General features: G+C 39.1%; 1 protein-coding gene across 4 annotated transcripts; it reads right to left on the reverse strand.

Moving 5' to 3' along the window:
* Positions 1–411: 411 nt before the first annotated feature.
* Positions 412–10,793, reverse strand: LOC106672896 (oxysterol-binding protein-related protein 6-like). 4 transcript variants are annotated; one of them, XM_014404690.2, is made up of 11 exons: positions 10,391–10,793; positions 4,469–4,547; positions 4,262–4,407; positions 3,899–4,202; positions 3,631–3,791; positions 3,132–3,572; positions 2,847–3,087; positions 2,556–2,740; positions 1,988–2,488; positions 1,649–1,926; positions 412–1,587 (listed from the first exon to the last, which is right to left on the reverse strand). In XM_014404690.2, exons 1-11 carry the CDS (start codon positions 10,466–10,468, stop codon positions 1,356–1,358), a joined length of 2,646 nt encoding a protein of 881 aa, XP_014260176.1. In that variant the 5' UTR covers positions 10,469–10,793; the 3' UTR covers positions 412–1,355. The 4 variants fall into 4 exon arrangements, with proteins under 4 accessions (XP_014260176.1, XP_014260178.1, XP_014260175.1 ...); XM_014404692.2 differs by having other exon boundaries at positions 2,847–3,066; positions 4,469–4,568; XM_014404689.2 differs by having other exon boundaries at positions 4,469–4,568.
* Between the last annotated feature and the right edge of the window lie 995 nt (positions 10,794–11,788).

Genomic DNA, 11,788 nt, shown 5'->3' on the forward strand with positions numbered 1-11,788 from the left:
ATCACAGCCTTTTCATGAACTCCATCATGAAAAAAAGTCAGCCGAATCTGTAAGTATATAAAAAAATTAAAGGATATCATCAGGTAAACAAAAATTAATTAAATAAATTGTTTAATAGTTCATATATTTTTGTTTCAGATAACAAAGCACTTTTTTTAATATATATCCATTTATAGTTATCTACAAATAAAAACTCAACAAACATAATAGAAAGAAAAGTTTTCCTTTTTTGTTCTTTTAATATAATATTATTATTATTATTACTATTATTAACATTTAATAATTGAAACAGATAAGCGAATCACTAGCAAATTTCTTTTCTTTTATCACATTTTTCTTTTTTCTTCTTGTTTATTATTATTATTTTTTATTCGAATGTTTTTTAAAATAATAAAAATCACATTATTTTCCTTCTTATCTAAGTGCATTTTAAGTTAATTCATTGTTGCCCCTATTGTTTTATTTTTAATTTGCCTTCAACTGCATGATTTTTTTTTTCTTTTTTATCTTTGGAAGATTTTTTTTTGGCAGGTGGGACATGGAGCAAAAAACGGCGACGAATTGCATAAAATGCTAATAAACTAAAATTTAAAAATTAATTAATGTATAAAAATTATTTTACAAAAAAAATACAATGGGCCCAGGCATAAAGTGGCAAAGGAAGACGCACAGTTTGCATTATTTCAAAAACATTGCAGCAAAATGCATGAAGGGTAAACACTTTTTTATACTTAAAATAATAAAATTAACAATTAATATTCTAATTTCTGATGGCTTGAAGCTGCAAGTGTAATTAAATAAAAAGTATGCTATATCATAAGAAGTATACATGTACCATAAAAAATTCATAATTTTTTTAAATGCCTTACCAGTAGTGCCTTGGGACAATGGGCAACATTTACAACTTTACTTGTTCTGTTATACATGTGTAACTCGTTGTTACTACTATAAAAAAATTAGTTTAAAAATTTAATTAAAGCATAATTGATCATATCTATGAGTGTTCGTTTTGTATGAAAAATTAAGTCATTGTTTATTTAAAGGTTGTAAATACTTTAAATTCTCTAAAAGGACTCTTAAGCCCAGACCCGATAACAACTTAATAAGGGGAAGCGGGTGAGAAAATTAATATCAAGAGATTACTAGCAGAAGCCCGAATGTTCTATAAATAAATAAAGTTTATGGATTAATAAATGTTTAGGGAATTATAACAATAATATCAATGAGAGAGAGAGTGAGAGCTTGAAATAGAGAGCGCAAAGAAAAAAAATGAAAGAGCTTTATCAAACGTTTACGATTTTTTTTGTAAGTTTATATATTTTTTGCTTTTTTTGTTTTTGTGTAATGTATTAATATTACCAGATTGGCTCAATTTTGAGATTAACAAAGCCTGGGTTCTTTCTGAGATCCCAGTAATTTCCCTTATATTGCCATATTTCCTCCTTGTCTTCGTTTGTCGTCTTCCGAAACCAACGTGGCTCATAAACCTGCCCTTCGCTTTCCAATTTCTTTCGACGCTCTCGTTGAGACTGTTCGAGCTGTAGTTTCACACGTTCGGCATCCTCTATCTTTCCTTCTTCGAGTAGTCTGAAATACAAATCGCAAAGATATATTTCACAGTTCGATTGAGCGTCAAACTTGTGCTCACCTTTGATCCGGCCTAAACCTGGTATCGGTGCAAGGAAGAACGTTGATCATATCGGGTTGAAGTTCGTTGAGCTCTATCGCAAATCTTGTAAAACCGTAGTAGAGATTGTAGTCAGGTGGCATTGTACCCGGACGCCAGACACACCTGGCACTAGGTACATTCTCACCCACATAAAGCGCCTCGTTCCACCTTCCGAATAATTTCTGCACTTCTTTTTTCTGTGCGTTTTCTATAATTTTTGCATGAAGCTCGTATCGCTGGGGTGAAAAATAACTAGCCTGAAAATCAAATGAAACACGTAAGACAAAATCATTCTAAACAATCGAAGAGAATTCTCACCCTGATGAACTCAACTATGCAGTTATGATTTTTGTTTTCAATCGTCATTGTTCCGTATTGTTCGACCCAACGATTATCGGAAAAGAGGTTGTGGACGCAAGCAGTGACTTTATTCCACTTGTAAGAATCTCTCTTTCCGCCATCGGGACGTTCTAATTCGAGGCAGAGGATGCCCGAAGGCTGGAATTCCATTGACTTCCCCCAAAACTTGGTTTTAATCCTGAATTCCTGCCAGAAGGTGTAGTTCTTCGACTCGGCGTGGCACACACTGATTGGAGGATGGTGGCTGACCTGTTCGGATATAAAACGAAAACCGCGATCTTCTCTTACGGCCTCATACGTTTCACCGAGAAGCGGGTTGAAAGGTTTTGACGCGCGTAGGTATGAAGACGAGTATGACGATATTGCAAAAGCAGCTACGTGTACCATTCTCTCCACTGGGTCAGAAAGGGATGCCGCTTTATCGAGAAGTTCCGAGTACTCGAGATCTTCACATAACCTCTGAAAAAGATTCTCCTTTGACTCTCTTTGCCAAAATACAAAGCAGTATTAATAATATCAAATGTACCTGAAGCACACTGAGTGGATGACTCAACCCAACAGGCATCGAGACTTGAGAGAGATCCTTTCCTATGTTCTTAGATAGGAGCTGCCAGAGTGAAAGCCCTTGTGAGTCTGGAGACGGTGCCGGCAACTTGTTGCGCCTTCCAGTAAGATTTGTGTTGTTCGACCTGTAGCCTGAACTATCTTGTGCTGGGAATATAAATTTCTCATTAAGATTTTGTTGAGCCTATTATGAAAAACAGACTGGCCGACTGAAAACAATATAATTAATGTAAAATTTGATATAAATACATACTGTCTTGTGTGATGTTATATTCTGAGTCAGCCATGTCAGACACTTCAGAGGATTCAGAACCACCTTCTTCAGATGAACCTGCAATGGAAGATGCGTCGGATGTCGCTCCAGTCTCAGGAAGATCAGATGCATCACCTTCTTCAGCATCGTAGAACTCTGAAGCGCACGAGTTCCTTGAAAGTGAAGAATGCAGAATTCTTGTCTGAAAGTCCCATACCTCCTGAAAATGGTTTAAAGTAAACTAGATCATACGACTAGACACGATAATCATATGGAAAAACAAACTGGTTCTGGAAGATCTGCTATGTCAGAAGTCCTGCTGATGCTGCCCAGTCGTGTTCGGAGTTCATTGTTCTGTTTGAGTGCTACGGCAAGAGCAGATTTTATCCTATCGTCAGGCGAACCTTTAAACCGATCTTTTTCGGTGTGAATAGTATATGTTATAGACTTGAGCGAAGTGTAAACGTCCTTTGCAAGGACGACAAAGTCCGATGCGAGGTTTATGTCTAGAAGTCCACTTGAGGAGTAAGGAATATGATGCTCAGTCGTGAGCGATGATGGCCGGATAGGAGTAGGCGAGCTCATAATTTGAGCAGTGAGGTTATTTTCAACATCTTTCGTCGTCACCGTCAAATCGACAGAACTGCCCTTGTTTGACTTCTTCTTTCTTAAGCCGAACTTCTTCCTGTCCTTTTTCACATTTGGTGAAAAACCGTCATTTGCATTCTATAAAATAGCAATTTATTAAAAATTCTGTTCGCGAATACTTGGTATTTTTTCCTACCTCAGGTTCTGTGCTTGAAAGTTCCAGCTGTTCCAGTATGCGACCAAGTTGACTGAGTGCTTGCTGAGTGTGATTGAGCTCAGTGACTGCGACTTGCAGTGGGCCGCTATCCATGACCCATTGCAGACGGAGAGGGGGAGAACCACCATCAGAAGCGAGCTCTTTAAGAAAATATGAACATTAAGATTTTTTTGTAAGATGTCAATCATGTTTTTTGTCATGTAAATTTTCAATGAATTATTAGTTCAGAAAAGTAACTTAAACTCACTGCGAGAGAGAGGAAGCTTATTGGGGCCGACGTCCTTTGAGGGCACGCTAGCCCCAAAGTTAAGCAAGTGTTGCCGATAAAGCCGATGTCTTTTTAGTTGTTCGACCCAGTCTTCAAATATGTCGTACTGCTTGGCTTTCAGATGATAAATGAACTCTTCCGCATCGATGTCAATACGTTTACGTTTCGATTTAGTCGATATAACCGAGAGTGCTATGTCCACTGACCCGTGTATCTTTCCCCTCGAAACATCATTAGGGCTTTTCCCATATTTCAATAAACCCGTATCCAAGACAAAATACCTCTGTGAATAAAAGAAATGATTTTCATTTTTGTTGGGTTCGGACAGCTCCAGATTCTCACCTTGTGCCAACCTTTAAGGGGCCATTTTCGCTTCTTGTGCAGGTAACCGGTGAAGACATCAGGTTTCGTCTCGTACCTCTGTCCATCTCTCAAACCCTCGATTATCTCCCATTCCGAGCTCCTTCTATTCACTCTCTTCTGATTGCCTTTAGAAAGAAAGTGAAAATATACAATTATGTACAAAGGCTGTTGTAAAAAAAGACTTACTGGTGGGGAGGTTTTGCCTTGTTGTGACAACTTCGGTTGTAGACTCTTGCGACAGGCTCAGGCTCTCCCCACTAGCGTCCTGCAACATAGGAGAACAAGACTAAAACTCAAATTTTATTTATTCAACGATTAAAACTTTTCAACCCTCCCCCCGCCCAAAAAACCGCGAAAAACAAAAAATTGTGATACTGCCTTAAGGGATTATCCAAAAAGTTTGTTAAGCAAAATTAGTTCTTTGTGTTGACTTAAAAGGGTGAAAAGCATGCTTTTGTTATTGGATGACTTAACATAAAACCCAAAAATGAATCAATGGTATAATATTTTTTAGAGGGATGGGAGATCTTTTTTTTTCTTTTTTTTTTTTAATTATTCTCCTGCCAACGAGTGGCTTGACAGTGAAATAAAAATAAACGAACAACACAGAGTCCAATCATGCAAGCCATGTTTAGTCACAACCGTACATGTTCTGTCCGTTGTTAAAGCACATTGCACTCGTGCAAACGAACGGCATCACCTTCCTGAATTTGGCCCAAATGGCCCGGAAGCGTGCCCTGGGAGAATCCTCCTCGGAGGACGGCGGTGCAAAGGACATGTCACATTTTCTTTTTCACATCACTAAGTACGGCAAACCAGCCTCCGGCCGATATCGCTCCGTTAACGTAAATAGAGGCGAGGCGAGGCTCAGAGACGCAGTGCGAAAACGGGCAAGGAAGCAACGGAATTTTGGCAGAGTTTCAATTTTATTTGGCAGTTCTGTGAGAGCAAGATTTTTATCCCGCGGTCTAGAATTAATTAGCCTGCAACTGTTCGAGCCGTTATCGCCCTCGCAATGACCTATCAAAACAAAAAATGCTACAACTATTTGTCTACCACTCAGAAGAGTGATAGAACTATTAACCGGTCACTGGCATCTGAGAAAACACCTACACAGCATGGGCATATTCAATAACGACCGCATCAGATCTGATATGAGTGACAATGATGAGAAAGAAACAGCTACCCTTATCGTCTTCGAATGAGAAGCAACTACCCAATAGAGGTACAACTTGGGATACAAAGAAAACACAAGGAAAGGAATTTCACCAACGACAGACGATGTCCTAGTACTCCTTAAAAGAAGGTCGAATCGTCAGACCGAACTGAGGAACTAACGATGAATGATGTGAAAATGATGAGGAAGAAATAGCTACCCATAACATCTTCGAATGAAAAGCAACTGCTCAATAGAGATACAAACTGGATTACAAAGAAAACCCAGGGAAAGGAATTTCAGCAACAACAGTCAATGACCTCCTTAAAATAAGGATCGAATCGATAGGCAGAACTAAGAAAGTACAATAAGCCACAAGATTGCAGAGCTTGGGAACAAAACACCCCGACTTCCTAGTATACTTCATCATTATCATCATCATCTTTGTCTACCTTGAACGGGTGAAAGAATTTAAAGCATTTAGATCAACCCGAACGAGTATTCATAGGATAAATAATTTTGGCTGTTAACTATTACATTGGAGGGGGTACAGAGGATGGACACCTATCTCGACATATCAAAGTCGAGGTCCATCCTTGCACTTGACTCTGTACGCATGAGTTAAAACGTAACGTGCACAAACATATGATAGCATCAGACAGCATTAACGATTTATGTTCACATATAAAAGTATCAGTAATCAAGTAGGAATTTAAGCAACGGACTGGTAAAACAAGACGCCGTACTCTAACCTATCGGGCCACACCAAAATTGAATATGCTGAAAATGGAATTGAGTAGAAGCAAAGTCAAGCGAATCCATCTCTTAAAATGCTTTCGAGTACAACAGGTGTGATTTTATTAATCACTCAGCACACTTAAATTTAGAGGACCTGAGTACTCAAAACGAGCGAGTTCGGTTCCGACAATGTCACCCAAATAAACATTGATGTTCGTAAGATTTTCGGTCTTTCACAGCAAATAGTCGTGGGCTAGGTCTAATTTTGTACTGAGTGGTTCCCATGTAGGTTTTACCGTTTTTCAATTGCACCTGAAAAGTGGCACATAAGAAGGGAGCGTTCTAGTTTCTAAATGAAATGACAAACAATTGGGTCAATCACGAATAGTCTAGTTAGATGGCAGTTGATATAACTTTTAAATTACTAGAGAGCACAAGCTATAAAATTAAATGCATATCATCGCTAGATAACCAATCATTGGTTAGTCTTCTAGTTTCATCAGGATACAGTCAAACTAATATTTTCAAAACTGATGAACAAGAGTAAGACGAGACGGTTTACAAATTACACCGGTTCCTGCCCATATTCTAACAGGTCATGATGGATTTGGTTCAGTTTGGTTCAGTCTAAACAATAGGAAACAATGAACTTCGGTACAGCGTACAAGAAACATTGTTTACCTGGGGGGAAAAACCGCATACGCGCATACTTCTAATTAGAAATTTCTTCAGACTGTAATGGAGCTTGTATTCATCAGCACAGTAATTTGCATATTGATTTGCCCATGAATATCTAAAAAAAAATATCAAAAAATAATTTTCTCCCTTCTAACCACATACCCACACCTTTTCTTACTTCTTTTACTTCTCTTTGCATACCTGTATGGCGCAAGAAATCAACAGTATTTTCCGTATAGTCCATCAGAATGAAGGACATGATTGTCAGCGGAATTGTAACTCTTCACTGGCAACCTGGGCCCACGACCGCGGGATCTACAAGCCGAGAGTCTGACTCCTTAACCACTCGGCTATCGCGGCCCCCTCTTCTGTATGTGCTTTCTTAAGTGGCAGTGCCCTGTCAGGAGTCAAACTAGAACCCTGGTTCGGTTGCGGTTTCCTTTCAGTAATTCCTTTGTAAGTTTTGCGGATGGCCCTTCTATGAATCTCTTCGCGTGCCTAATGTCTGTGGTATTGTTCTACCAGATTTTGGACATTGCTCTTAAGTCGCAGGTGTATAGCCATGGGACATTTTGGGTTTTAATCCCCAGTTTTTGGCGCAGAGCACCTCCCTCAATGGGTGAGAGACACCAACTGAAAGACCGAGAGGAGACCTCATATTCGATGCCGGGAAAAGAAATAGAAATTTAGAAGTGCCTACGATTGGCCCCTCTCAATAAGAAGCCCTATCCTTGTCATACTAAGGAGCCTAGACTATAGAAGCGAATTCCAATATACTAGGGTCAAGGGATTGGTATAAAATTGTTATAGCAAAAACATTAGGAAAATCGGAGTTCAATCTTTTTAGAAAGCCTAAATTTCTTGAAGCTTTTTTAGTGACATCAATATAGTGGTTTCAAATGTACATGTGCTGTTAAAGATCACTCCTAAGACGCTGATCTGTGTCACTTCACGGTTAATAGAGGTCAATAGAGTAAGTATAAATTTGATCTACTTTGTTTGCGAGAAAAGTGAATTATAACACATTTGTCCAAGTTTAGCTTAAGATGATTACGATTCACCTTTCAGAAAAGGCCAAGATTTTATAATCACCTGAGCTAGAAATAATTTTATAAATCTTGAGATCCGTGTTTGAAGAAAACTTCTTTTAGTTCCAGCACTGTTGGTGCTGCAAATACCTGAGCAACAGTGCTGGAACTAAACGAAGTTTTCTTCAAACACAGATTCTCTATTATGGAGCTCCTAGCTTGGACTGTACTACTTTAGAGAAAATATTGAAATCTTGAGATCGACAGCTAGTTATAGAATCACAGACATTAAAGAATAATAAAAATATGGTAAATAATTAATATAATGAAAAATATTGTTTCATTTGAAGTGAAGAATTTTAGAGGAAATTCATTGAAATTTCTAGTTGAAAATTAATTTTTCTTAACGTGACCTTTAGGTCCTAAGATACGTGGGAGTAGAAAGCAACGAGAAAGCGGATGCCTTTGCACAAAGAGAGGCTGCTATACCGCTGATAGGATCCCAGCCCTTCTGTGGCATAGGAAGGCACACTATCAATGAGCATCTCACACTGAAGTATAAAAAGAAAATGAGGGAACAATTGTACTCGCTCATTGGACACAAACAGTCCAACAACCTCCTAACAAACTCGGAAGGAAAGCGGTAACAAGTAACATCCTAACAGGATCCTTAACAGGACACTGCAAACTAAATGGACTGAAGAAGATAGGCTAACCCAACAGGGCACGTGCAGATTCTGCAAAAAAACCAGAGGAAACACGACCACACATACTAGAAAACTGTAGTGCTACACTTGCCCACCGGAGGAAGTGTTTTGGGACATACAACGTAAACGTAGAAGAGAGATTCAATCACTGAAACCCGGCCTACTAATCAAGCTCCTTGATTAACTAGGACTCACCGGTTGCTTTAAGCACAGAGAGGGATACAATAGCTCATAAAGAGCAGTATAATACACACCCCACATCTATGACTTTTCTGAAGTATATTTGTTTATTTATTTTTTAAAGATTATTTATGTTTATTATTCTGTGCGTACTTTATCTATTTTGTATTTTTCTGTAATTATTTTTGATTAAAGTGTTAGATGATCAACCACTTTTTTACTCGCCAATACTGTCGATCTCGGTAGGTCTTGATAAAAAAAACGAATTCAATTGTTATCTGCCAAGCTTTCGATCTTTTTTAATATCATCCATCAGGGCAAAACAATTTTAAAAAATGGTATTACGAATTGACATAATTAAGTTTTTAATAGATGATTTCAAATTTCTTTGAAGATAGACTCAGACTCAACATTGCCAAAGTCTGTAACACGATTAGTGTTACTACTATTTAGATATTGAATAGTAATACAGTACTTGGCAATGTTTAGGGCTGAGTTGGTCTTCAAAGAAATTTGAAACCATCTATTAAAGCTAATTATGTCAATTTTTCTACATCTTCTAGATTGTTTTGATGACCTAAGTCGAAAGCTACGCAGATAACAACAGAATTTGATTTGTATCTAGACTATACCGAAATCCAAAGTATCTTGAATTATTTTTGACTATGTTCATACAATTTGTATATTGACTATCCCTGAATGGAGATATTTTAATGGATTGATTGATGTAAATTCAGAGGAGCCTTTTAACGGTAGAATAAAAATAGTACTTTTCGTTAATATTCTTTACTGTGCAGAAAATCCTTTTAACAAAACAACTGAAAACGCGAATTTTTGAATTTGCGTCAAGCAATCCTTGGAACGCAGGACGCCCGCCTTGACGTCCGACTTCAAGTGGGCGTCGTGGTCTAAAGTGTACTGCTGATAAAACCAACCTGGAATTTCGAGGTCAAGCATATTCCACGCTTAAAATAATTGCAAAAAACATCACATACTAATGAAAGCTGAAGTATTAATAGAACGAAATTCGCTTCGTCAATTAAATACTGTCAACAGCCTGGTTGTTTACGTTCATCTCACGCTCAAGAAGTTTTTTTTTATTTATTCATCAATCTGCAAGAAGTCGTCAAATGGAGAAATACATGAAGACGCATATTTACAAAACGGTCACATCGATTTTCCAGTCATATCTGTTTTATATTCACATGCATTATCAATAACTAAACCTTTTTTTTTCTCATTGAGAAATTTTCTAAAGTTGATGACAGCGATGTTTTTATCGATGCAATAGCGCATTCATAAAACACGTTGGCCTTTTTGTTTTAAAAACTATAAAAAGATATATTTTTGAATCAGAGAGTCGACCTCATTCTACATACGTTGTGCAAACCTTGCAAAATCCTTTCCAGCGGTGTTCTTCAAGGACGAAAAACGTCCATCCTGATAAAAATAAAACAGATTATCGGTGGGATTTTTTTTTTTTTCTTTTTCAAACCTAGTTACTGTCAACGTCGATATCAATGCAGATGCAGGCATCATTCCATTCCCAGTTGAAAACCCGATGAATAGACCGGACGGATTTTCTGAAATGTTTATCGGTAAATAAATTCAATTCACTCACCGAATCTGAATGATAGCCTCCGGGCTTCTTGTTGTCCGTCGCCTGGCCCTTCTTTGCCTCCTCCGAACCTTTCGACATCTTCCTAAACAGGGCGTAGAGGATGGAAGCCACAGTTTCACGGGCGTCCCTCTTCCCTCGGAAAACGTGAAAACGGGACGACGTGGAAAAGGGGAAAATCGGCCCCTGGCGTTCCAGAGAGGCGGTCGTCAGTCGGATTTTCCAGAGGGCCGCCGACGGTAGAAAATCATGGAAAAAACCAGCCGAATCCGACTAGGAACTCAGCACGGACAGCGAACCGATCACGACCGACGGCCCAGGATGATTTGACATTTCGTCTAGAATTTAATTTACCATCGACGGGATCTGGGGAGTCTTCGCTTCTGCTAACCCATAAATACGGGGGGGGGTTGATCAGCCGTATTTCTTCCGCAGTGCTAATCGACAAAATAATCGATACCCGGAGCCCGCGATACGTTTAATCGATCATCGACTACCTTTCAAAATTGTATTCAACTTGTACAAAGCTATTCATTTTATTTATTTATTTTAAAGGTACAAATAGGGCTTTAAGCCCCACACATGTCCACATTTTAGAAATAAATTTAGTTTTATAAACTTCTTAAAATAATAAAACATATAAGCGTATGATACGACGTGGAGATATAATAACCATTTATTTATTTTAAATGTACGAATAAGGGCGTCGGTAGTCGCAACGGTTTAGGCGTTGACACGGCGCTCATCACTGTAAAGTAAAATCCAGCGGCCCTGCATTCGAACCCGATAAAAACCTTTAAAAAACGTATACCCCCGCCATACCAATACAAGGCTAAGTTCCTTGAACTTAGAAATAGATACGCCGATTTTCGTCTGGTAAAGGCGATGGTGTGGCGTGTGCCGTGTTTAGCGAGGACCTTCCGGTCGCTACCTCCTCATTGCAGCGTATACATGGCAGAGTTATATGCGATTTGGCACGCCGACTACCGAAGTACCGACTCTCTGAACGCTGTCTGGGGCTCTGAGCTATACGAGACAGGTTCTCTGTGGTCCCTCTCGTCGTGCTCTTGCTAGAGAAATACGCGGAGCTGGAGCCTCTCGGAAAAACGGTGGTTGTCTGGGTTCCCGACACGTCGGCCTGGAGGGAACGAACGTGAGGACGTCACACCCTCCAGACCATCGCGATCATGCCCTCTGACGCTACGAACGCAGTGAAAAACGTTAAAAGAAAGATGACAGCGTCAGAGGGCGGAAAGCTCTTGCGACCCTTAGAGAACCTGAGCAGGAGATCGTCCTCACTCAATAGAGGTTTGGCCACACTTGGTTGACACCGGCACCTGCTTTTGGACCAAGGCCTGTGCAGGTGCCAGTTATGAGAGAAAGGTTGCTCGATGTGTCCCA

Source organism: Cimex lectularius, unplaced genomic scaffold (genome assembly GCF_000648675.2).
Source record: "Cimex lectularius strain Harlan isolate CLEC.00 unplaced genomic scaffold, Clec_2.1 scaffold46, whole genome shotgun sequence".
Lineage (NCBI taxonomy): Eukaryota > Metazoa > Arthropoda > Insecta > Hemiptera > Cimicidae > Cimex > Cimex lectularius.